Source organism: Haliotis asinina, chromosome 4, assembly GCF_037392515.1.
Source record: "Haliotis asinina isolate JCU_RB_2024 chromosome 4, JCU_Hal_asi_v2, whole genome shotgun sequence".
Taxonomy (NCBI): domain Eukaryota; kingdom Metazoa; phylum Mollusca; class Gastropoda; order Lepetellida; family Haliotidae; genus Haliotis; species Haliotis asinina.
This window is the reverse complement of record NC_090283.1, coordinates 9,789,891-9,817,492: the sequence shown is the minus strand read 5'-3', so window position 1 is coordinate 9,817,492 and position 27,602 is coordinate 9,789,891. Positions and strand designations below refer to the sequence as shown.

Below are 27,602 nucleotides of genomic sequence, written 5' to 3'. Positions count from 1 at the left end.
CGCGATCACTACACATGGGTAGCCGTTGAATCAACAAGCCACCAGCTCCAGTCTAGTAAATAAGCACAAGCCATATGTAAAAAACACATTCAGTCAGGCACTGGCTCAAACCAACTTTTCTCACAAGAGAATGTTATGTGCCAGACATCACATCGTAAGGACAGTCTCCATTCAAGATCGTAACTATACTTTACTGAGGTCTGTTCTGTGGATTGTCTGAAGTTTCAGTACCGATAACGGCACATCATGATATGATAAAGACGTTAGCATCCGTCAAGTATCCTAACGTTTTTGTAAAATCAGACAGTAAGCGAGTGAGTTCAGTTTTACGTCGCACTCAGCAAAATTCCAGCCACACAGTGGCGGTCTGTAAATAATCAAGTCTGGACCAGACACTCTAGTGATTATCCACACGCGCATCAATCTGCGCAACTGGGAACCGATGATATGTGTCAACCGAATCAGTGAGCCTGACCACCCGATCCCGTTAGTCGCCTCTTACGACAAGCGTAGTCCTTTTATGGCAAGTATAGTTTGCTGAAGGTCTGTTCTACCCCGGACCTTCACGGGTGACATAATGAAAGAATGAGGATGACTTCTGAAAATGCTTGAGAAAAGTTTCTTTTGATGTCACAAGGCGTCGCGCCTCAAACACCGTCCGAAGTACAAAAATTTATTTACATTGAAACAAAGGGCAAACATACATTTGCGAATATCCCATATCATTACATTTGTCTTTTCATTAACAAAACGCTCATTTAGTTTGTCTACAGTAAAGAATAAAAAAGAAATCAGACCGTCAATGAAAAAAAAACGAAAAAAAAAAAAACGAAAAAAAAAAAACCCAAAACGTTGAAACTACTGTCGATATGACATCTTTCTTCTTCCGAATCGTCCCTTTTCCCAATTACAGATTCTTCGATCTTGTATCAGTATCTTCGATCTGAAAAAGAATGAAGACTTGAATTAGTCCATTAAATGCAGTGTGAAGAAATGGGAGTTATTGGGAGTTGCGTTGAAAGGTTTATATAATGCTTCTACTATTTTTCCGCAGAGTAAGAATTGAATTTCATGTAAAACCCGTAATTTTATAGTTTCATGTTTTTGTATATTACAGATATGACACTATCAGAGTACCAAAGAACATGCTAGGTGTTTATTTTGTCTCTCCTGCAAAATATTCTGCACGATGGATTCACTGATGCGTTCCCAGTTTATATATTACTTATAGTATTCCGCGCTTGTCTCTGTGTGAAGGGATGGCACAGTTCAGTAGGTGTAAGCAGAGCAGAAAAAGGCACAGTCAAACGTTCAATAGGTAAATCGTGAATGTTCATATTTACAAAATCATACATTAAACGTAAGACTGGGGAGTAACAGGACCTGAACAGCCCACTCTTTCACTTTTCAGGCCAGCAGACGTTGCCAAAGTCTGGCAACGCTACTCTTCCCAACACGCTGCGCATAACCCCAGTGCAGCAGTAGTCAGTGAGTATTCCTTGAAAAAGTCTGAGGCAGTGTCAGTTTGATGAGGCAATTTACCTAGCTAACACTCTTCTTTGTACTGCACAGTCATACGAAATCTTCAGCAAAATCAACATTGCCTTTGAGATTATGTCAGCGTCAGTTGCTCTTTTGAGCTAACTGCGAAATGTCTTACCTGGACCGCTGACATGATTCACAAGACAACTGGTTATCAGTCAGACGTAGACAGAGTTGTGTCGTGACAAGCCTTAATAAAATGTAATCCCAGTATGTCTACCAGATATGATCGGTTGAGGGAAGACCCAGAATTGTAGCTGTATTTTCTACCACGCGCCTTCATGTCAGGGCGCTAATAATCTGACTTGCTTGTTTCGTGCTATCAAAATCGATAGTAAGTGAGTGAGTTAAAATTCAAAGCCACTTTGGCAATAATACAGTCATTCCGTGACTAAAACTGATTAATCTTAAATAATTAGGAAAGTTGTGTTATAAAATGTATTAGCAAAGAACAGTAAAACAATACGAACATCACAGTTAGAGATTCAAATACATATATTTATAGCCCGGTATATATATAAAACCAAAATAAAGGCAGATCACCATACTAGGGACCATGAGAACAACACCCTTGCTGCCTTCATGGACCCTACCTGGATTCAAATCATCCCTCCAGCCGCTGGTGATTGTAGTATGTAACAGAAATGGGCACATGAATTGGGTAACGAATGTAAAATGTTTAATAATCTTCCATATACAACAGGTTCGAATCACGTGTGGTATGAGCAAAATTTTGAGTTTCCCTCAACGTTTTTAGTTTATTTAAACAGAGGTTAAGAGATATATACAAAACCGGCTTGAAAAACTTTTCATTTCTACAAAATGTGATTATTATTCATATTTTAAAGCATACATCTGTATTATCATCTATCAGCACGTAGAAAATATATTTATGAACATTATTATGTCCATCCATCTACAGACAATTTTTAGACGTCTTTTTAGGAGTAAAAACCATGATATGTAACCATGATACAGAATGTTACTGTATTTACATACGCTATGAAACATAGAAAGGAATAAGCATACATCATCGTCTGAACCTCACAATTGTTGGTAAACATATTATCGCTATCACGTGCATGTATAAAAACTGTCACATGCTGAGTTAATTCGCTACTTATCCATCAAAACACTAGGGACACGTGTCACGTTAGTTGTGGCAGGTGTAAGAACATGCCATCAAGCACATTATATTGTATATAACGTCTCGACACTTTTCTGTAGACGGACGTTGTACTAGAGGCCTATGGCGTTTGAGTACTGAATATTGATTAAAAAAACTGATTGATTGTAGTGAGATTTTTTGTACTTGGAAAGTACATGTTGCTCTCTCATCTTATTTATCATTACACATGCAACACTGGCTCCTTAAAATTAGTATGTATATTCATTGATGTATCTTGTTCCTTTCATCTTACGTTGGCGCAAGGAATAGCCCAGAAACGTTGTGAATTTCAATACACAAGAAGTTGTTATGCATATTATTTGTCATTTACTTTTGTTTCTACATGTTTTGACGTTGTGTTGTTGCCGCTGAAAGGTTTTTACCGGATCTTAATTAATTTCTTTATGACGGCTTCGGTCATTTTGTGTATGCTCCATGGCCGTCATGGAAGAGCAGCGTTTAATTAATGGACAGAGTTACTGCAGGAGAAAGCACAGAAGAGAGAGGGTTTTAACAATTGCCGTACCACAGGAATAGAATATTAGGCCTACACGCGAGCTCGGAGTCGTGTCTCAGACGACCCTGCATCGTCGCCTAGAGATGGAGAACTTGAGCATTGACTGCTAAAATTAAAACCGAATGGTAGTTTTCTTTTGGCTGATCCTTTAACTACACTGCCAGCTGCTCCGCAAATATAATGTCTAAACAAATCAGTCGATGCGCAGTTATTTGGGTGTTTACATTACAATACAATGAACAATTTCAACTTACATTGAAAATTTTAAGGTACGAATAGTGTGTTTTACGGTGTTTGTTGATTGTGTTAAACTTATGGCCTAAAGCTAATTCATGGTAAGGTGTTACTGTAAAACATCTGATGAAAAACAGTAAGTGAGATTGTAAGCTGTGAAACTGTACAATTGAACAACTGTACAACTGAACTGGAAAATGTACAAATGCTTCAACTTTAGCATGAACTGGTTGTACCTGGCTGTGCCCAACAACATGCCCTAAAAATTCAACTTGTGCATTCCCGAATTCACACTTGGTGAGATTCACAGTCAAGTTCACCTCAGATAGTCTTTCGAAGAAAGCACAAGCCCTTTTCAGATGGTCATCCCACTCCATGTCATAATCAATGACATCATCCGTGTAAGCCTCGACACAATCAAGGCCTGCTGTGACATTGTTGACGAGTCTCTGGAACGTCGCTGGTGCGTTCTTTCAGACCAAATGACATCACTTTGTATTGATACAGTCCATCTGGTGCAGCGAATGCCAATATTGTCTTTGCATGGTCTGTGAGAGGAATCTGCCAGAAGCCCTTCAGTAAGTCAAACATACTTATATACCTAGCTTGACCAATGTGATCAATGCAATCGTCCACTCTCAGAATAGGATACAAATCAGTTCCTGGGAGCGCATTGACAGCTTTCATGTCAGCACAGCAGGGCCAACCACCTCCACTGTTCGGCACACTAACACATGGTGAACTCCACGGACTCTCACTGGGTTCAATAATGTCATTGTCCAGCATGCATTTCAGCTCTTTCTGCAGAATTTCATGCTTCACTGGATTCATCCGATATGGGTGTTCTTTTACAGGCACTGCATCACCTATATCTATATCATGACTAACAACACCAGTTCGACCAGGCACATCAGGAAATATGTAAGAGAACTCATGAATCAAATCGGACATCTGAACTTGCTGCTCAGGGGATAAATGTGATAGTTTCTCTTCAAGGTGAGCTAACACATAAGAATTTCTCAACTTTGGTGAAACATTATATTTGGTTTCTGACCTGTCATGATATTTCTTAATAATGTTGACATGACACAATCTCTTCTGTTGATGATGACCAGGTGTCAGGACGACATAGTCTGTGTTGCTAACCTTTTTGTCAACAACATCTGGACCTTGATATCTTGCTCTCAGTGGCTGACCAGGTATGGGAAGCAAAACTAACACTTTCGCACCACAAGTGAAATTTCTCTCTTTTGACTTTCTGTCATAGTTCTGTTTCATTTTTTCTTGTGAAACTTTCAAGTTTTTTTCTGGCCAATTTACTTGCCTTTGATAGTCTGTCCCTAAATGTAGACACATTGTCTAAGAGATTGATCTCAGGTCTGTCATTGAGCCATTGTTCTGTTAAGTGTTTTAGTGGACCACGCTCACTGAGACCAAATACAAGTTCAAAGGGGCTAAACCCTAAACTTTCCTGAACTGACTCTCTGACAGCAAACAGCAACGAATGCACACCCTCATCCCAATCTTTATGTGTTTCAAAACAATAATCATATTTTTCAAAGTTTGATGAAACCTCTGTAAAGTTCCCTGTGTCTCTGGATGATAAGCACTAGACTTAACTTGCTTAATACCTAATTTGTACATAGCTTGTTGAAACACCTTACACATAGAGTTTGAGCCCTGATAAGCACAACATCTGGCAAACCAACTAAGATGAAAAACTTGATCAAAGCCTTGACAATCACTGAAGCAATAGTCCTACGAAGCGGAATTGCTTCGGGTAATCTGGTAGAAGCACACATGACTGTGAGTAAATACTGATTACCAGATTTAGTCTTAGGTAGTGGACCAACACAATCAATAATAACTCTACTAAAAGGTTCCTCAAAAGCCGGTATTGGTTTGAAGGGAGCAGAACGAATTTTCTGATTTGGTTTTCCAACAAGTTGGCATGCATAAGAGGTCTTACAAAATTCAGCCACATCTTGTCTGAAACTGGGCTAAAAGAAATGTGCCAAAATTTTCTCACACGTTTTGTATGCGCCCAGATGACCTGTCATGGGACTTTCATGTGCCAGTGAAAGTACATGTTTCCGAAATAATTTCGTTACCACAATTTGATGGTACAATTTCCATTCATCCTCCTTAGGAACATCTGGCGACCTACTTTTCCTCATCACAACACCATCCTTGTAGTAATAACAAACTGGAACCTTGTGAACCTCCTCAAAAGAAACAGCCTTACTAGCCAACTTCTGCACTTCAACATCCTCACCCTGTGCGCTAATAAGCTGCTCTCTGGAAAGAATATGTTCAGCACCTGACAAACTATCTGACTTATCAAGAAGTGTTGAAGAGCTGCTGCTCTTTGAAGATAAGTCACCCGTCTCCACCTCACACAAAGAATGATCCATGGATGTACATGATAAATCATAAATGCAGAGAAGTCATGGAAGAAATGCCTTTCGACATTAAACGAGTCACTGCACAAGAAGGACAAAATACTTGGAAATTCATCCCCCAACTTTTCTGTACTAATTGAACTCTCCAGAAAAACAGTGACAATTGCATCAGTCCCATATATAAGATTATTACCGATCAACAAATCGACATCCGGAACTAGGAGAGAGTCAAGAACACCAACTTTCCCCTCACCTGAAATCAGATCTGAAGTCAAATTCACAAAATGGAAAGTAGAAGAAGAATTGCCACCCATACCCTGAATCAAAACATCTGAGTTAGAGATTGAAGAGCTCCAGTATCCCTCAAAATAATAACGGGCCGTGGGGTAGAATTATCTCCCATACGTGACACAGAACCCTTATAAACAAAGGGCAAAATCTCCATCCGAACTACAGAATCTGGGGACTTAATCTCCAGATATCTTAATCTTAAACAACCAAAACTCTCCTCAGAACCACCTGGAAAGAAAGGCTTATAATTAGGTGCGATGGACACAAATGCAATTGAGGAACCTGTAGCCTGATCTCTAAACTGGAGTTTGTAACATGCAGAAATCAAATGACCTGGCTTCTTACTATATGCACAAACAAGATCAGAACCACTGGTAGTCTTAGGCTTAGACTGAAAAATATGTGACTGCTTGCCACTAAAATTTTAACCTGTCCTAACACCATTGTAACCTGCATGTCCTGAAGTCTTACCGGGGAAAAGCCCTTTGGAGAAAACTTTGCATTACCTGGAGACTTAAAAGAACTCTTGTGTGTCAAGAAATAATCATCTGCTAACATTCCTGCCTCATGTAAGTCATCAACCTTTTGTTCATCCAAATAAGCCTTAAGAACAGCATGAACACTCTGCTTGAGATCTTCCATCAACACTAGCATTTATATACATATGCAGTCATTTCCCGAAAGTTCGAGCACTTACGACCATTACCAACACCGTAGAAAGCTCAAAAAGTCGTGTTTATTTTTTCAAAGGGAGATAACTCTAAATTACTGCCTTAGAGGCGTGCCGCTTAAATAATTCTCTGTAGGAAATGTGACCAATAATAACTAACACTAAAACTTTAAATATTGTGACCCAATTACAACTATGGCATTAATAATTAATATCAACACAAATCATGGAAACAACACTCTCGTAACATAATCAAAATTCATTTGACGTTTTCCCATCTCGGGAGTAATTATACAGTCAACATTAGGATTTTGTGTGCACAGGATGACTCATGTTTTGAAGCATGGGAATCTCTCTCATGAAGACAGAAAATATTGTAAGATTACATCTGGATTATTGTAAGCGGTTGTAAAATCAACTTGTAATTGTATGTTTTACTGACACATGACTTCATGTGAAACAGCCATGGTAACAGATATTTGCAAAAACGTGATCGAAGTCTGCCTCACCACGGGTATCTGTAACAAAGTAATCAAAAGAGTAAAATCGATAACATATGGTTCACAAAAAGTGAAGTCTTGGTAAAATGAAAGTAGGCCACTTCATCCGCTACGTTTGTGGTCGTGGCAAACTATGTTTGATTTATACTGCATAAATAGCTTTTGAGTGAGTGAGTGAATGAGTTTAGTTTTACGCCGCACTCAGCAATATGCCAGCTATATGGCGGCGGTCTGTAAATAATCGAGTCTGCACCAGACAATCCAGTGATCGACAACATAAGCACTGAACCGATGGCACGTGTCAACCAAGTCAGCGAGCCTTACCACCCCATCCCGTTAGTCGCCTCTTACGACAAGTATAGTCGCCTTTTATGGCAAGCATGAAGGCCTATTCTACCCCGGACCTTCACAGGTAAATAGCTATTGATGTATATACAGTAACAAAAGTTAGTTTAGCAACACCAAAATCTTGGCATCTGTAAATTCCAGAAATGCTTTCATGAAGTCAGTAATGTGTGGTAAGAGTTGACATGTCATATAGCACAAACACACCATATAGGTAAACACAGAGATTTTCCTGGGTTACATCTTTCTTTTCAGGGCTTGTTCATAAGGTAGAACTGAACAATAACTGTTAACTCTGCCCGTGACGTCACTTATTCTGAAATGGCCACACACACACACACGCGCGCGCGCGCCCGCCCTACATTCTGCACGTAAAATATGAAGTTGGTTCCTTGGGATCTTTCGTTTTGATGACAATTTCAGTATCGATCAAATCCACTCTCGACCAGAGACCAGTTAATTCATGAATTTAGTGGACGGGAGACACCCTGTTGATTAAAGGTCACATGCAACGTAAAACACAACTTTGCAGATTCTGGTACCTTTCGGTGTGCACTTACCGAAACAAATCATAAAAAATGCCAATTCAACCTAAAAGTCAAATACGCGATGAAAAAAAAGCCCGCGAAATCGGAGTTCAAACGTTTCACTAAATTCCCCCCAGCCCTGGGGGTAAAACTGGTTTCAAAAGCTGCGCTGCGCTGCGTCCATAACGCATGCGCAGTGAATAGGTTCGCGGAGCTTGAAACAATATGCATGCCCAGCGTCTGAGGTCGTGAGTAGTAGTCTAGTCTTGGTTGTGTACACAAACAAGTAAATAATCTACTTGTTACGAAAAAAACTTGTTGATTGTGGTAAGCAGTCTCTGTCACAGAGAAAGCTCACTGTCTGGTTTATTCACACCTGCCTGTCTGCTAAAGACAACATGCAATACACAGCTTCAATCACTGACCACGTGAAATTTGAACTTAACACCTATCAGACTATACGACATATAAAGAAAATATGTTGATTTATGACTCGTGCACCCGAGTCCCGTGTCTGCCACATTATGTAATTAGGCACGTGTGATACACATGACATGTTTTTATGTCTGTGGGTTGCAAACATACTACATTCATTTGTTTTCGGATGACTGGATCTGACGGAAACTGGTGCAAACTCTTGTCAGTTTTAAGTCCTGCTTTGTACTTGGACGAATGACAGATTACCATCTTTACTGACATGATTTTTGATCGGATCGAGCGCAAATTCAGAGAACAGATATTTTCCAAACCCAACATCTCTATATACATTCTTCATGGATAACGACTTCTCTTAGTGTATATGATTTTGTTTGACAACAGTATATGAATCCATACTGAAACGACGCATCAAGTACACAAAAAGAAGTTGTTATCCATGAAGAATCTTACTTTCTTGTGACTGGCTATACTTCTAAAATGCCCATCAAACAGATCATCTTTCTGTACACACAATGAACCCTCGGCATATCAGCAAATGAAACAGCCAATCGGAAGCCGTCGTTACACTTGAGTGCATATCCACTGGGTTCGGTCTCCCGAGGGCTTCGTTTCGGGGGAAGTAAGCCCAAGTACAAAATATTGCACTTTTGAATCGCGATTGTACGCTTATAGTTGTGTTTATTTGTTTTTTTAAAAGCAGCAATGTATATTATATGTCATGAATAAGTGATAAATGTGTTTTAATTATGTTTGATTTTTTGGTTGCATGTGACCTTTAAGTAAAGAGAGTTATCCACTGTGTTATGCTATGCAGCTGTTGACCAGGGCTTGCTGCTAGGCCTGACACCATGACTGTCCTGGAGTGAACGAACTCAGCATCCCACTCACATAGTGTTTGGGAACAGTGGGCAACAGAGTGGACAAGAACGATGTGACTTTAATATGATCTGACACGACAGTGTGATATCATGATAATGACACGACAGTGTGATATCATGATAAGTGATACAGATGCATTCCACCCACAAAACCAAAACACAACAAATAAATAACACAAGTACTAACTTAAACATACAAAACACAAAAATATAAGCATAAAGAAATCAGGTGCCAACTAAGCAATTCCGTAGTTCATCCCTGACCACTTCTGTCAAATTTTCGAATTCAAAATTTATATAATATGTAGTAACTTTTAGGCAGTTGGCAAAATGAACCATAACAGAATACCTAATGGTGGAATATGTCATGCTTAAACACTGCTGACAGAAAGGACTAGCACAACATTTGTATTTGTTTTATGAAGCCTTCATTAGCCTTACGATTGTGAATTGTAGCGTTATTTTCTAATCTGCATCCGTAACTATGAGTAGGCGCAACCTTCCCCGAGATGTGTCATTACATCCGCCTGAAAGCAAATTGGTTTAACCACCCTCTGCTATCTTGCCATTTATCAGTTTTTATTTTCAAATACTTACAGAAAAGCCAGTGCCCATCAGAACCAAATCCTGTTGAGATGCTGACAAATTTGACGTTGTTGGGTGTTGTGTCCGTCCACGACATGAACTCCCGTCGCCCGACAGTGACGCCATATCCTACAGCTATTCGGCCACTGTCGTAGCTTATCCAGAATGGCAAATGCTGATCCGGAGAAAGATGCTTGTGAAGGGCCACCGCCTCGTTTGCACCCTGTTTACTTTCACGGATGACAGACTTTCCGTTGCGAAATCCGCCAATAACGACCTCATAGATGTTGTTGTCAGTGTTGCCGTCGTTGGCGACCAAAGCAATATGAGCATCGTTGGCTGCCCGTATCCAGAATACGAGGGAGAGAACACAGTTACGTCCGTTGGTCAAACGCACCCCACGAGAGGTAAGCGATTTGTACTGGTAGACATTGCCTGTCACAACTCCTGCTATTGGTGGTCCAAATGGACAGCATCCATCTGACTCTGTATGCAAGAAATGCAAGCAAAGTACAAATTTAAAAACATATTGTGTGTGTCAAACATTTCATCTTGCATCGGTAATATTTCAGCTCCATGGCGACAGAAAGAAGTCATACGTCAGTCATGCGGAATGTGTACAGGAAGTGGGCTGGATCATCATAACAGACACAATTTTAAATTCCCCTCCCACTTACAACTCGATAAACAAACAACATATACCTCAGTTCAAAGACAGTTGTCATTGCATACATTGCTACCCTACCGCGGTGAAATTAAGACGGATGGCATATGCGTGATACCCGCCCACAGCGTAGAAGATGGTGAAAGGTTCTACTCTTTGTATATGTACAAATATGTATATATAAACATTACCAGGGTAATCCATTAATCAGTAATGATAAATGTACTGGTAAACAGATATAAGATGATCCACGACCTGACAAATGACCCCATACTTGCATACTTGGGAACGCCCCACAGAACGATCCACTTAAAACAAGAGGGAGACAGGTTGTCTGATAAATATCGAGAAGTTCATTTTCCCCGTGCGTTTCACGCATGAATTGTTATAATAGCACACTCGATTTGGGAACAGGTACAATCCCAACGAATTCAATCAACACAATATACTGAGCAAATATGCTTAGGACCACCGATCCATTTCACGAAGCAAATGACATTTTCCTGGGTTTTTTTAACAAACTTTTTGAATATCTAAAATGCTTGTCAATGCCCCAATCATCTATTTGTCTTCGTCTTAACTAAAGGTTAGCGTGGAATATCAGTATCGTATGCCTGAAATTGCTGTCTTATCATTCGAAGGAACATGCGGTGTTGATTTCATGTCACGGTTAGCATGTATTGCACGTGCATAATCGTCAAGCTACGTGTAGCAGCGAAGTGTACTCGCCCAATTCGTTGTACCGTCTCTCTTGTCACAAATGTGTTTAGTGCGCAGGATCATCTAATATGTGTCTAGCAGTAGTACTTGTTTGCTTTCTTTGTTTGTTATGAGCATTTGTCTAAATAATTCCTTCGAAATGTTTCCATGCGTTTCTTGGAAATTCTGTTCAACTAGGTCTTCAGTACAGCTGCAATTTGTGGTATAAATCAAAGGTGTGCATCTATTCACTACTGCTTACCAAACTGCCAGGACCCAGTAGAGCCGTACCCTGTTGTGACAGCAGGATAGTTGACATCATGGGGTGATGAATCCGTAAACGTCATGAACAGCCCCGTGCTAACATTCGACCCTGTACCCACAGATATCTCACCACTTTCCCAACTGATCCAGAACTGGCGAAATTCCGTGGGACTGAGAGGGGAATGAAATGCTTCGACCCTGTTTGTTCCCTGCATGGCGGTTCTTATCGTAGATCGTGTGTTGCCCCACCCGCCGATAACGATCTCATATATATTCTGTCCAGTTTCGCCATCATAGGTGAGCAAAGCCACGTGGACGTCGTTTGAAGCCTGGACCTGCAAAGGGGTTTTTATGTAAGATGTGTGGATGTTAAATTCTTTACCGTTAGGGATGCAACATTTCAGAGTAAAGTCACATTCTTCATCTGACTAACGTCTCTGAGTAGCACAAAATTTCAGATGGGCATATATTTACTCCAAAAGGTTCCTTCTAATTTCTCTCATGTTTTGCACATCACCTCCAGATGTTGTATTATGTATGCATACACTCAGTAATATTTGAGCAATATGCTGACTGCCAGTAGATATTCGACTTTAGAACATGCAGTCTAGTGATATTAACAGCAAAGCGCCACGACGGTACAATTGCTAATACAACAATAGAAACACTTATCAAATCCAGGAGAAGATGTTAATACGTCTTTATAGGTTTCCTTTAAAATGTTTGATTTCATCACCATGGATCTATTATAGTATGTGTAATCAAACAAGATGTTAAATTAAAGCAAAATTCAAAATATCATTCATGGTCTTATAAATTAACATGAGATATCAAATGTTCTCATTGTGAAGGTTTGGATTGTTTGAGTGTTAGCCCAAGTGTCAGTGTTGTATTTTGAGTCAAACAATATTTAGTATGTTCATGGATCAACTTGTTTGCTTTTATTAGTTGACACATCTTGAAGTTTTTTTGCATTACCCTTCAGTCTGGGCCGTTGGTGTTATTATTCCTCTGCATAAAAAGAACAGTAGTTGGAACAGTGACACAAATGTACATCTGGCACGCGCTAAGTTCGACAAACCGTACATGTTCTCGGTGTTTCATTTAATGTGCATATCCCTTTGTAATACAAACAAATAATGCGATTTAAAACAATGATTGTTTGTTAAACAACCTTCATCCTAAGCTGAATAGAATTCTAAGGTTTAAATATTCAACCTAATTGGCCAGGTAAAATTAGGAAGATTCGCAGTCTAAATTTCACTATATGTGATTCACGTTTTTGTTTAAAGTGAAATTCATTGGTGCGTTTTCTCTGCAAACAAATTGTAGACGATAAGTTACAGATTGAGTTAATGTTATTTATTTATGGCATTTTAAGTCACAAATGTTTTCCAGTAATCTATAACATGATTACTCTTCTAGAACTTTATCACAACTTTGGACCACAGATATTGTGTTTAATTCGGTTTTGTTTTTTTGTGCCCTTCATCATTACAAATCTACTTTAACTGCTATTTCTACCATGTTTGTGTACACCCACTTTGCATATAATGCACATATCCTAGTTGCACTTGGTGAGGAAAACGTTTACGTTCGGAGATGAAAGATTTGAACTATTTTGAACTTGGGTTACGAATGCCACCCAAACCTCCTTCTATACAGACTTTCACCAAACATTATTATCAGGAGCTATCCTTACACTGAAGTACTTCCCTCGCTTCGGTTAAAAAAATACGTTTCATGTCAAAATGAAATATTGCCACCATCAAGGGTATACACTCATTTCTTCACTGGGTTGAGCTCTTACATTTCCAACCCCATGTTGAACAATTACTCACGTGAAATATTTTTTATTCAACATTTTAAGCGCATCGTATATCAGACCGTTCTTCGCCTCAATTCCCCCTTTGGGTTTCTGGTTCAACGGAGTGATGTAACAGGAGGTTATTCTATATGGAATACTTACAGTTACCTCCCCTGCTTCATTTCTGCTTATTCGTATTCGTGTCACTCCGTTCAACCGGAAGCTCCCCTGCTTCATTCGCACATTACGCCAGAAGTGTTTTTATGTAGAATAAAATTCTAACAATAGCGACAACAGATAAGACAAGTAAACTCCAACAAGTTCATGATACAAATAGGCAATATGGTATTTCTTTTTAATTTCTGCTTATTCTTGCTTGTTCCGTCACTCCGTTCAACCGGAAGCTGGCAGGGGTAATGGAGGCGAAGAACGATCTGAATACCACGAGTGACGCTTAAAATGTTGAATAAAACATATTTCACGTGGGTATTCATTAAACATGGGGTAGGAAATCTGAGAGCAGATCCAAGTGAGGAAATGGAAGTGTATGTTGACATGAAAAATATTTTTCGACCCGAAGCGAGGGAAGTACGTTGCTCGCATATAGGAAGACTTTTCATATTCTCTATGATGCGCTACCGCACTTGCGTTACAGTTTGCCTGCGAATAGGTCTTCAGCAACTCATGCTTGCCAGAAAAGGCGACTATGTTTGTCGTAAGAGGCGACTAACGGGATCAAGGGATCAGGCTTGCTGACTTGGTTGACACTTATCATCTGTTCCCGATTGCGCAGATTGTCTGGTCCAGACTCGATTAATTACAGACCGCCACCATATAACTGAGATATTCCTGAGAGCGGCGTAAAACTAAACTCGCTTACTCACTCACTCCTGACACTAAAATGGAAGGCGATTGTCAGGGAAGGAAAGACTTTACTCTAAATTTGAAGGATGCTGTCCCTGGTGTTAGCGGTACGTCAACCTCTTGTAAGGACTGGTAGTTGTACTGTGTGTCTGTCGCTAGCTCCACATAGTGCCTCGTCGGTGACCAGCCTTGACAGTCTGAGAAAGAAACCAAAAATATTTTTGCACTTTTGCAGTCATCTGTGGGAATGAGACAAGCCAAAAAATCAGTGATTGATAGTTTCGCCGACATCTTCTTCCAAAAAACGAAGTCATTCATGTAACTTCAGCCTTAGCAACAACTTCGTTGTAAATGTAAACCTTTCTTTGTTTGCTGCATAACGCCAATCTCAGACGATATAACAGCTATGTTGTGAGTGAGTGAGTTTTGTTTTACATATAAAATGAGGAAATTACTGACACTAAAATGAATTATGAGAATTTTATAGAAAACTTTATTCTTCTGAAAAGAAACATGAAAATGATAATTACTTACTAAACATTATTAATTATTTACCAACTATGAGTAACCACCTGAGGAAAAATCGGAAACAGAAACAGACATGAATGGCATAACTTTAGCAGTTGAGGACATAAAAAATAGCAAATGCCATGGAGTAGACAGATTTCCAATGGATTGTTTCAAATATATCTGGAAAGGACTTAAAGTTTAGATTGTCAGATATATAAAAGAAGTTTCAAAAGCAAGTATGTTGCCTCTTACTGTGAAAAGAGGTGTTCGCATAGGGAGCAGGACAATTTCCACCCGCACAATTTCCACCCTGACACTTCCCACCTGGACAATTCCCACCTAGGACAATTCCCACCCAGGACAATTCCCACCCGGACAATTCCCACCCGGACAATTCCCACCCGGACAAATGCCACCTGGACTATTCCCACTAAGGACATTTTCCACCAAGGACAATTCCCACCAAGGACAATTCCCACCTAGGACAATTCCCACCCTGTTATTTTCACTATAATTCCCACCATACCACATGAAGTGTTTACTTTGTGCAATACTCACTTTGATAAAATATAAACTTGATGAAATTTTAAGACCAAATGTTTATAAAACCACTTTATTTGAGCTTGGGTGCTACTTTAGTACAATATACATATTCTGAGATGGTGCCAAAAGAAGACCTACTTGTTAAAATAACATTGAGAAATGTGTATTGTGAGCAAGTGCTTGGCAGATCAAATGTTTTCAAAACCAATTTATTTGAGCTTGGATGATACTGTTTTAAGTATACATATTTTCAGATGAATCTTAGTTCGCATATGCATAAAAATAGAAACCTTAAGAACTGGAGACCAGTTACTTTACTGAACACTGTAAATATATTTACAATGGTTTGTACATGTATCTGTAGTCGGTTAAAAACTACCCTCAAAATTCTTTCATACGTAGAATGTCACTGTGGATTTATACCAAGTAGAATATTAAATGAAAACACAAGACTGTTATGTGATATCAGGTCTGAGAGAAGAGATATGCAGCGTTAGTTAATTCTCATGTGACACAGTTTCAAAGGCATTTAATTATTATGTTTTATCTAAATTTGGAGTTGGTCCACAAACTATACGCTGGATCAATATGTTCACTCATGAAACTACCTCAAGTGTTAAATAGGCATCTCTGATTTCTCTCCTATTGAGCGGGGCTGTATGCAAGGGGACCAAATATCACCGTACCTTTTCCTTTTTGTTTGTGAAATAATTGGATGCATGATTTGACAAAATTCTAGTATTTAGGGCATTGATAATAACAAAGAATATAACTTAGTGCAATATGCCGACGATACTGAACACTCTTTAGATGGCTTACATGAAACTTTATACACTGCTGTTGGCACCTTTAATATTTTTAATATTTTTGGTTCACGTTAGGATGCAGAAGAAGTATAGATAAACTAACACAGTCTGGGCTGACTCTAAAGCAAGTGTAGTTCGTATATTCTCTGTCAGGGTTTGAATACAGAATGGCAAGAAATGAATTTGAAGTTTGTTTTGGGAATAACATTTACTTCTGATTTGAATTATTTATGCGTTATCAATGCAAGATAAAAATGAAAGAGATAGGTCGCATAGTTTCATGCAGTTTGACAACGTCTACCTGTCTATCCCACTTCTTTGAATACTCACGTCTGAAAAAGACATACGTGAATCCGAACAGCAACACTCTCGTCATGGATGACATGTTCGCGCGTCAGTCGCCAGACTGTTGTAACAGGCAGGAAAATGCACCAGATGTGTCTGTGGTGCCCTGATCTGACAGTCGAATGTCGATCTGACGCATCTGTGAATATATATATGGGGCAGAAGGTATGGATGTTAAAGGCACAAGGTCACGCCACACTTCTCTAAAAATAATAATGCATTTCTCTTAGTGATGCCATGCGTCCTCAGAGAAACTGTCATGTGGTTTATTGCAGAATAAAACTTTAAAAGAATTTTTAGATTACAATATAAAATTAAAGTTCGAATGAATTCATCATGCAACGTTGCATTAAATGGACTTTCTCGCTATACACCGGCCGTAAATCATTGCAAGCGAACTCCACAGAGTTATGTCCCTTGGTGCACTCTTTACGAATATCCAGGTACAACTTGTGATTGAAACCAGGTCGGTGACACCTCGTGCCACAGTTTTAGTTGTGCGGACAAATGTGTTCTCTGCAAGCGGTCTGCCTCGAAGTTTCAATCACCAAGTTGAGGCATGTCGTATTTTATCTTTAGTGTGAGGAACGTAGTGTATCCAGGAACATCCTTAATCAGATGAAATACGTGAAGTATTTAACGTATATATCCTTTCCTCAAAACAAAAACGTTGACATTTATGCATAACTATGTAAAACTGACAGTGACCTGTTCGAGATGCAGAACTCGAGCTAGTGTCCATGCTGGTTGTAAAAGTGATGTAAGTAACCATGATCCCTGGCATAGTGATCTACCTTCAGCTGCCCGTAATTTTCAGCCCAATTTAAAATTGTATTGTCTATACCATTTGCCTAATTTTGAAAGATGCTTGTTAGTTTTATGTATCTAACAGTGATAATCTTGTTATTTTTCTGACCTTTGTCGACTGCTTTACATAATTCAATTGCATTTATTGTTAAGATTTTGGCTATATTAAAGGCATCTGCCTTACTGACTGACTGGCTCACTGACTCACCTCACTCGCTGATTCACTCAGGCACTCACCTATTTTCCAAAATGCTGTCTCTTAACACAGTTGTCTTTGCTTTCCTAATGAACGTCTGTACGTAGAATGATCACTCCGATAGTCAATCGGAAACGTACAGAACTACTTTGGGGAACTTCTCTATGTCTCAAAACAACGTCAAATAAGTGAGTGAATTTATTTATTTATTGTACGCCACTCTCAGCAATATTCCATCTATATGGCAGCGGACTGTAAAAACATCGAATCAGACAATCCAGTGATCAACAGCGTGGACATCGGTCTGCGGAAATGGGGACAGCAAGTCAGCGATCCCGCTAGTTGCCTCCTACTACAAGCATAGTCGCATTGTGTGGCATACATGAGTTTCTGAAGATCTAAACTTCAGGGGACGCTATCAGGATCTGACAACATCTTCTTTTACTTTATTTGTGATTCGTCATGCATTTTCTACAGTATTTAAGTCACTAACTATTTTCGACATTAAATGTTTTTGTCTTGTGTGTGTATGAGGTAAATATGTTTGTCAATTTTGGTAGTTGTGTAAAGTGTCTTGAGACGAAACGGATGCAGGGTTGCAAGACTCTCACAAAGGTGAATTTCGACTTCTGATTTGTCACTTGTGGTTTTGTGAATCAGATGCTGACAACGTTAGAATTTGGAGAGATTTTGTTATTGATGTAGCTTACCTAGCCATTGGTTCTTCGTAACGTGGCTATGTATGCCGCATCGAAATAAAGTTTGCCTGTCCATCAATTTTATACTTCAGGCTTGGTGTATATAAGTTTCTGTTCTGGAGCCTTCTGACAGTTCACTGATATGTACGTTTGAAAATGTTAGGGGATATTCTATATAAATCTGGGCGAATGGTCCCTCTTATGGTGATCAACATTCACTTGGCGATCTACAGCTCATGTTATATATTGCTTGGTATCTGTAACTAAAATGTTCTAATTTCACGTGCTAGTTTTATTTTCTTGTGGTATTCTAGGAATTGTACTGTCCGTCGTTGTGAGGTTTTACTATTTAGAATTCTTCCTTCTTTTGTGTATAAATTGTTCGTCATGATATGGCGGAGACATTGCAGCTGAATTTGTGACGGTGAAAGTTAACTTGCTCACCCACTTGCCACATCTGGGTGACTGTATTTCAGTTGTAAATCTATGCTTGTACAGTTTAGTCTCGTTAATCCGACATCATCCGTTGCACACCAACTTGTGCAGATCAAAGCCGCGCGTGTTTAGTCGGTGTCAAAAGCTTCATGATTCGTATCACATTTAGATCACACCTATCATGATTTGGAAAATGATGTGTATTTCTTGAAAGCATTTTTGTGATGTTGCTGTACGTTTCAGTGAGAAACAACACGCTGAAACTTTTCATGGTGTTTTGCATTGAAACTTAATTAAACGTTGTTTTGACTGGCCTGGAGTTATTTGGGAGATATTCCTGGCGAAAAGGCGCAATAATACAAACAGGAGTTGCAGTAACTGGGGCACTAGTCCCCATCCTCCCCCTACTGTGAAACAGCTGCAGTCATCTGTCACACTGCACCGACTTCAACGTCCCGCCTACAACTGTACTCTACCTTTAAAATCTATATCTACACCGTCACATCAGCTGCGGAAACAACTATCTTGAAATGTATATATCTAACACCTGCACACCACTAAGGTTCTCTCTTTTCAGGTGAGGAAGATTTCAATATTATTATCTCTGTATACATTGTTTTGCAAACAAACATTATTTAATAAATGGGTATCTCACTGCTTCATAATTGTAAAAACACATTTAATGACAATATTATTTCATTCATTGTCTATATTTGCCAGCTACTGTAACTCTGACTGACTCTGCTTCACAACTTTAAACTATTTGACTTAAGTGATTCTGCATGACCTCTTACAGGAGGGAGGTTCTCTCTATTCAGGCTTCCTCCCGACTTTGTCACTGCAATAAATTTCATCCCTCATCTAGAACTGTACTTGTTGTGACTAGCTGCCCAGTGGCAGGACATTAAAAACCACACCAGACTACACATACAATGTCAATCAATTCTGGAGCATTGCCAAGTACGACGTGAAACGTAGCTCACTCACGATCACATGGTAAAGATAACAGATCTCACATTGTCCAGATGATACACCAGGATGACCTGCCTTGGTCATACAGTTCGATAGGGACCATTCTATCTCACCTAGACCAACCCTCTCACCTAGACATTTCTCCAGGAGACCATCCCTTCTCATCTACACCATCCCGTCTCACCTAGCCATTCCAGTCTCACCTAGTTATTCAGTCTCCCAGGAGACCATCCCCTCTCATCTACACCATCCCGTCTCACCTAGCCATTCCAGTCTCACCTAGTTATTCAGTCTCCCAGGAGACCATCCCCTCTCATCTACACCATCCCGTCTCACCTAGCCATTCCAGTCTCACCTAGTTATTCAGTCTCCCAGGGGACCATCCCCTCTCATCTACACTATCCCGTCTCACCTAGCCATTCTATAGTCACCTTGACCACCCCGTGTCATCTATTCAATGCAATCTCACCTAGTCATTCCAATCACACTTAGTCATTATGGTCTCGCCTAGACCATCTCATCTCACCTAGCCATTCCAGTCTCACATAGACCATCCAGTCTTATCTTGACAATTCAGTCTCACGTAAACCATCCAGTCAGTCATTCCAGTCTCGCCTATACCATCCCGTCTCACCTAGCCATTCCAGTCTCACATAGACCATCCAGTCTTATCTTGACAATTCAGTCTCACGTAGACCATCTCACCTAGCCATTCCAGTCTCACCTAGTTATTCAGTCTCCCAGGGGACCATCCCCTCTCATCTACACCATCCCGTCTCACCTAGCCATTCCAGTCTCACATAGACCATCCAGTCTTATCTTGACAATTCAGTCTCACGTAAACCATCCAGTCAGTCATTCCAGTCTCGCCTATACCATCCCGTCTCACCTAGCCATTCCAGTCTCACATAGACCATCCAGTCTTATCTTGACAATTCAGTCTCACGTAAACCATCCAGCCAGTCATTCCAGTCTCGCCTACACCATCCCGTCTCACCTAGCCATTCCAGTCTCACATACACGATCTATACTCACCCAGACCACTGTGTTTCATCTAGACGATTCAGGCTCACGTTGCACGTACAGTAATACCAATGTCAGGCTTCTCTTGGCAAAGGTGATTGAAATTATACCCACTTAATACTCTCTTCGGCTTGAAACTCCGACCACAGTTTGAATGTACTCGTACCTGGCAGTGGATACCAATGAATTTTAAATAATGCTTGATATTCAAACTTATTGAAATATTTTATTCTTCGGATGCGATACATCCTGGGGTAATGAGTTTTCGACAGGATAACGGCAAAATATGTTGTGATCTTACAATGAATACACTCTTTTAGTATCGTTCAGCGTACCTTCAAACAAGATGATTTATTTGATAAACTGTTACATTACCATGCATGTCAAGTTGTTTTTAATCGTTAGTCCGCCATTGCAGTTGAAACAATCTCAAAGTTTCGCAGGACGTGACGTCATATGTTTTCAATCCCTTCTTTCTTTTTGCGATGTTGTAATAGTAAGGTTATCAAAACACAGGGTCAAACATATCATTTTGCAAACATACTAAATAACTGAAAAACGATTTTAACCGTAACTGAGAGCAAACCACCGTCGGAATTAAGATTCCCGTTTAATTAATCCTGTAGAGTAGCACGTGGTATGGAAAACATTCCTTGTCCATTCATATGAGCATTATATAGAGCCACATGGTTTGCCGGTAACTGGTCTTTCTTGTGTTGATAACCTTCTATAGACAAAATAAAACGGAACTAGTTTTGGTTAAAAATAAACTTGGCAATACGTTTCAACGTGATCAATTGTGCGATTTTGGCGTGCCATAAAACTACATCTACCAGCGTGGTCACATGAATAGCTAGTAACGTAAGGTAGTAAGTCAACTAAGCAGGTGAAATATTAATGGCATCTTTTCAAGAACGAGTTAATATTTTGGGGCATTTGGTTATGAGGCAGATTTGCATTAAAGATTCCTGAATTAAAATCAAAATTTATCGTTTGTTGTTTTTTACTGCTGCTGATGCATTAAACTTTGATTCATAACACACAGGTAAATAAGCGTTCACCTCTAGGCAAAATACCAAAATATTAAACGGACTGTTTATTCAAGGTTTACTAGCCGAGCAGGTTTCCTACTCAATCCGGATTATAAAGCAATGTTTTTTACGTGTAACTATGTTTTCGGGTCGTCACTTTGGTCCGAAATCCGAAATAAGAGTCCGAGATACACAGTTTTTGTCATCATGACAACAAAGAAGGATTACGTCCAGTCCTTATGTTCAGTCCGGTATATACTGCAATCCGAGATAGACAGAGTCCGAGTTAGACAGAGTCCGAGTTAGACAGAGTCCGAGTTAGACACAGTGCAGTGTATATTGATATCACACCGATAGCGGGAATCGCAGTCTTGACATGTTTTGGCTGCTTTTCATCTTATCAGGGATAAGACTTTAAGCCATCAATGGGTCGACGTTGATCTATAGGTAAGGTGATAGACATGTATATCTTTTTGATATTTGTTTTTATATCTCATTTTATACCGGCGATGGTATCACTTATCAGACTATTCCTCTCTCAGGACATTGTAAAACATTTTCAGTTCCTTTAAACAAGTGTAAGAGACCATCGTGCAACATTCCATGCGTGGACGTTAATGTAACGTGACATTACTCAATATTCCATTAATGGATGGGAATATAACGTAGCATCTTGTAATTTTCCATATGTGGACATGAATCAAACGTGACATGATGCAACATTCCATAAGTGGTGGTGAATCAAACGTGACATCACGTAACATTCCATACGTGACATGAATCAAACGTGACGTGATGTGGACGCGAATGTCACATGACAAGATGTAACATAACATAGGTGTACATGAATGTAAAGTCACATGGTGTAACATTCCATAAGTGGTGGTGAATGTAAGGAGACGTGCATGTGAAGGTAACATGACGGGATTTTGAGATTGTCACTGGACCCAACGTGTATGTACACTTGTAGTTTTACGGGTCAAGCTCAGTGAATGGTTAATGTCATCGTTCACATCTGCATGGTTAGCTGTCCACCCACTTTAATGACTCAATCATGTATTGAATCAATGTTCCTGTGTGAAACGTTTCCTAAGTAACAAACAAGGTAATAGAAATGTGTACCTGTTTGGATGTAGTTTATTTCACATCAACACAACAGCATAGGTGATACGACAAAAACGAATTCAGCAATGATTGTGCCTTTGCAATGTTAGTTTTGACAACAAAATATTGGGATTACACTTTCAGAAAGCGCCCCGCTTCTTTGGAAATATTTATTAGTTTTGGTTCTTGAAAGTTTCTGTGTCATAAATAGCAATTGATTTTTTTCTTAAAAATGATTTCACTTGATATATGAAGCTACTGTTCAGCAAATGACATATATGTACACAGATGTGCATTGTGTGTCGTGGTTTCGAGAAATCTGCAGCAACAGAACCTGTGTAGAACCTTTCTGACAGATGTACCAGCATCTGAAGAACTCAACATGTACCGGTTCTGGAACACAACATGGAAAGGAATGTCAACGTATATCATGTTCTAGTTAACCTCATGAAGAAGATATAAACCAAATGTGACTGGTTGGGCGAACGAGTTGTTACCCGATAGAACCACATCCCAATAAAAGGAGAATGGACATCTTGAGGGATCGGTTCCATAACTCGATCTAATCTCATAGAAGCTCAGTCCTAGGACACTATCCTAATGGTCGGAGGTGACATTGGTGTTCGCACTGTAAACGATTAATTTAAAGATGTCCTACCCTACACATGCCCTTAGTTCCAACATAAGACAAGCATTTAAGTGCTGGTGACCATTGAGTGTACATGGTCTCTCTCTCTCTCTTTCTGTGTGTGAGTGAGTGAGTATAGTTTTACGCCGTACTCAGCAATATTCCAGCTAAGGCGGCGGTCTGTTCATAATCGAGTCTAGACCAGACAATCCAGTGATCAACAACATGAGCATCGATCAGTGCAATTGGGAATCGATGACATGTGCCAACCAAGTCAGCGAGCCTGACCACCCGATCCCGTTTGTCGCCTCTTAAGACAAGCATAGTCACCTTTTATGGCAAGCATGGGTTGCCAATTGAATGGAACCTTTCTGAAACATTGCGACATTTGCAAGACGTATGTCTTATTTTATACAGGAAATTCCAAGTAAACATGCTTTTGATGAGAAAGACAAGGTAAAAATGAGTTTCAACCTGTCGCTCTCACTGCTACGTACACAGGGTCCAGTACGTATCACTCTCACTCTATACGCTACTTACACAGGGCCCAGTACGTATCACTCTCGCTCCTGACACTAGCAGCATTGATGACGTGTTGGTTCTCGTATTTGTATCTGAGGATGCGATTGTGAGGGGGTCTGTATCCATGTCCCACCCACACTTCATCTCCACACCAGGAGATCCAAAAGTAGTTGAAGAAGCGGCAGTTAAGAGCCTTGTCCTTTACCCATTCGTCGAACTTACACCCAACACATTGTCGTATTCCTGACCTGGTGTTCTTCATTCCCCCAATGACAATCTGACGATGGAAATGTTAAATTTGAGGATATCTCGAGGGCAGGACCTGAGGGATCTTCAGAGCTACCCAGGACTGGAGACAAAGTACTAAATGCCTTTACGAAAACTTAACATCATGTCAGGACATTAAAACATTCTGAAATCAATGTATTGTTTTCGTGGAACAGTAGGCTCATTGTATCCAAAAGTAGATGTCAGATATTATATGACAGACAAGGACAGCACATTTCCAGGTTGCTTTGACTAAAATGTTTCCTTTCTTCGTATTTGTCCCACATGTTTCAAGTGAGCATGTTATTTGGTGCTGCGTGTATTTGTTCCTGTACCACAGACGGGGCAGTGTACTGAGAATACGGTTGTAATGGTACGATAGATGACGGACTTTAAGAAAAAAATTACCTGGTTATGGAAACAGTTCCTTTCTTTCTCTTACATTTATAAGAGACAGGTAGTAAATATGTGATAGTAATATGAATTAGATTGTGTGTGGTGTGTCACTTGAGTGAGTGAGTTTAGTTCTACGCCGCTTTAGCAATATTCCAGCAAGATCCCAGGACACCAGGAATGGGCTTCACACATTGTATCTATGTTGTGGAATCCAACACGGGTCTTCAGCGTGGCGAGCGAATGCTTTAACCACTACCGTGTGTCACTTGACTCACGCCCATGGATAGTCATGATTAGAATAGGGCCCTCAATAGACTGTTGAATGAAGAAAGCCTTCAACATGAGTGGTTGGACTCTTTAACTCTGAAGAGAATCCGAGGACGACCGTTTAAATGTTGTTTAGGCAGGGTTATCTACATGCCTGTGTCGTGTCAGCTTACTTTTTGGCGACCAGTAAAGAGCTAAAAAACTATAAAAAAACAAACCCAAATGATAACAGCAGAAAAATATCCCATACAACAAAAACACTTCGTGCCTGCATAGCGTGAATAGTCTATCGTGCTGTCTGATGCCAGGTAATGGATCCAGGACATAGATTTTCGAAGCTCTCTTTGCACAATGATAGCTGTAAGTGCCATACATTAATATTCACGTACGACTATCTTAGCGCTCAGAGCGTTCCAAAAGTCAAGGCCCAGGGACCGTTATAGGTGGACCAGATTGATACAACTGGATATTTGTGAAATCCAAAGGTTTAAGCATGTCGCTCCTCAATTTGGTCCAATTTCCAAATGTTACCAACCTCAATTAAAACCGACTTATCGCATAACGTATGGTTGTGTTGATATTCCTCAGTCAATACCGTATCAGAACATTTCCCTGTTATGCTACTCCCTAGATGTGAGGTTCGGAATTCCTCATCCACACCCAGCAATAATCCAGTTAGAAGGCGGCGGTCTGTAAATAATCGAGTCTGCACCAGACAATCCAGTGATCAATAACATGAACGTCGGCCTACTCAGTTGGGATACAATGACCTGTGTCAACACAGTCACTAGCCGGACCACAATGGTGCAGACTCGATTTACAGACCGCCGCCTTATAGCTCATCGTACACATCATCGTATCCCAATTGCATAGGTTCATCACTGGATGGTTTGGTCCAGACTCGGTTATGTCCATACCTCCGTCATCTAGATAGAACATTGTTGCATGCGGCGTTAAACAGCAATCAGACAGCAGTCACATACTCTCACTGATCATGGCATAAAACAAGATTCATATCAGTCAGTTCAGTGATTTTACCTCATAAACAGCATTCTTGAAGTCCTCCGCATTGTTCTGAAGTAAAATATGAGCGCCAAAACAGGATCTGGCGGCGAAAATAAGAACTTTGGAGTCACTAACGTTAAGTCCAACTTCACCAAGCGGCACCCAGGCTCTGTACTCTGGTGTTCTGATAGGGATAAGTTCTCCGCCTCCTGCTATCTTGCATTGTAGATTAGACCCTGAAAGGCAGGGAGATAAATGGCGTATGTACATTGACTATTAGCAGAATGCTTCAGGGCAGGATTCCTTGAAAACTACTTCTCCAGAAGTTAAGTTGAGTTAAGATTTTAAGCCACAACGGCAATATTTCCATTATATCGTTTCTAAATACAAGGTATAATTTCATAATACAACTCTGTCAACGAAGGACAATAAAATAATCACAGATTCCAATTTATAACTAGAAAACTAGAAACGAACGCTAAAACATTGTAACTATATGCGCCAATCCAATATAAAAGAGGCTAGAGATTGTCAGCAACAGAAGGTGGATCACAGTACTAGTGACCATGGGGACTTACAGTACATTTGCTACTTGTAGGGACAATGTTGAATTTACACAGCTCCTTCAGCAAGTTTAGATAATAAGGCAATGAATTTGCATATTCTACGGTTAAAAACAATTTGAATGTCATACGTAATCAATCACATGATTACTTGGACCAAACTCCTTTTATTACAGCTATTTGGTTAGTTGTTTAATCCCACACTCAGAAATATTACATATATATGTCGGCGGTCTGTTAACAATTGAGTCTGCACTAGACAATCAAGTGATCATCATCTTGAGCATCGATCTGCGCAGCTGGGATATTTCAACCAATCAAGTCAGCGAGACTGACCACCCGATCCCGTTGGTCGCCCATTATGACACTTACTAGCTTACTAAAGACCAATTCTAACTCAGGTCTTCATTTATAATTACAGACAGCCGTTGTTCACATATATTACTGCATGCGGCCGTAAACAATAAGTAGACGTGCACATGTAACGGTACCAATGAAAAGATAGTTGTCAAACGGTATTAAATTATTAAGATAAAATCGCCCACAGATGTTAAGATGTTGATACAAACGGTATTGAACAATTGAGACAAAATCCTTACCTTGTGTGCTTACATACACACTACATAGAGAAACAATTCCTAACACTTTGTACCACATGACTGCACGATATGGAGGGACAACTTGTTGCACAGGCACAGTCTTCATATGACACTTTTATTGTCGTCACGAGGACGTGAGGTGTTTTAGACCTGCCTGTCATTAACATGCACGCACAGGTACGTCATGAGACAAAGAATCACGCCATTGAAATACTGATACATTAACATGAATTAACTAGCATGTAAATTGCTTTTGGGATTTTTGTTTGTTTACGTCATTAATAGTCGGTTCAAAGAGTTCGCTGAGGTTTTGACACGTGACGTTAGTGTGTGTGTTCGTCGGAAGGGTGACACTTTGTCATGGTTTCCTGTTAAGATGAAGTGTTGCTGATGTCAGAGTAATGAAGGTGAATCGTGACGTATGTTGACAGCAACGTTTGTCATTTTAGTTATGATGTTTTCGCTTGTTTAAAGGTAACATTCGCAGCAA

At 39.9% G+C, this 27,602-nt stretch overlaps 2 protein-coding genes across 2 annotated transcripts; both read right to left on the bottom strand.

Annotated features, from left to right (window-relative positions):
* Positions 1–3,878: 3,878 nt before the first annotated feature.
* Positions 3,879–16,639, bottom strand: LOC137280751 (uncharacterized). Its single transcript, XM_067811970.1, has 8 exons — positions 16,585–16,639; positions 14,468–14,592; positions 11,723–12,059; positions 10,110–10,583; positions 6,269–6,382; positions 6,117–6,180; positions 5,629–5,759; positions 3,879–4,462 (listed from the first exon to the last, which is right to left on the bottom strand). The coding sequence occupies exons 1-8, from the start codon at positions 16,637–16,639 to the stop codon at positions 3,879–3,881; spliced, it is 1,884 nt and encodes a 627-aa protein (XP_067668071.1).
* A 6,241-nt stretch (positions 16,640–22,880) lies between these two features.
* On the bottom strand, positions 22,881–27,345 carry LOC137282232 (uncharacterized protein 5). Its single transcript, XM_067813966.1, has 4 exons — positions 27,113–27,345; positions 25,984–26,186; positions 24,034–24,292; positions 22,881–23,258 (listed from the first exon to the last, which is right to left on the bottom strand). Coding segments are annotated over exons 1-4 (570 nt in total). The 5' UTR covers positions 27,219–27,345; the 3' UTR covers positions 22,881–23,256.
* Between the last annotated feature and the right edge of the window lie 257 nt (positions 27,346–27,602).

What these genes read in the sequence shown, in the direction of transcription:
- LOC137280751 (XM_067811970.1), bottom strand. Translation starts at nt 16,639, where the DNA reads ATGTCATCCATGACGAGAGTGTTGCTGTTCGGATTCACGTATGTCTTT. An exon ending in CAGCATCCTTCAAATTTAGA is followed by an intron (nt 12,060 to 14,467) that starts GTAAAGTCTTTC and finishes ACCCCTTTGCAG; the next exon opens with GTCCAGGCTTCAAACGACGT. An exon ending in TGGTGTTGTGATGAGGAAAA is followed by an intron (nt 4,463 to 5,628) that starts GTAGGTCGCCAG and finishes CTTATGTGTTAG; the next exon opens with CTCACCTTGAAGAGAAACTA.
- LOC137282232 (XM_067813966.1), bottom strand. Translation starts at nt 27,218, where the DNA reads ATGAAGACTGTGCCTGTGCAACAAGTTGTCCCTCCATATCGTGCAGTC. An exon ending in TGTGTATGTAAGCACACAAG is followed by an intron (nt 26,187 to 27,112) that starts GTAAGGATTTTG and finishes CCTGCCTTTCAG; the next exon opens with GGTCTAATCTACAATGCAAG. An exon ending in TCAAGAATGCTGTTTATGAG is followed by an intron (nt 24,293 to 25,983) that starts GTAAAATCACTG and finishes TTCCATCGTCAG; the next exon opens with ATTGTCATTGGGGGAATGAA.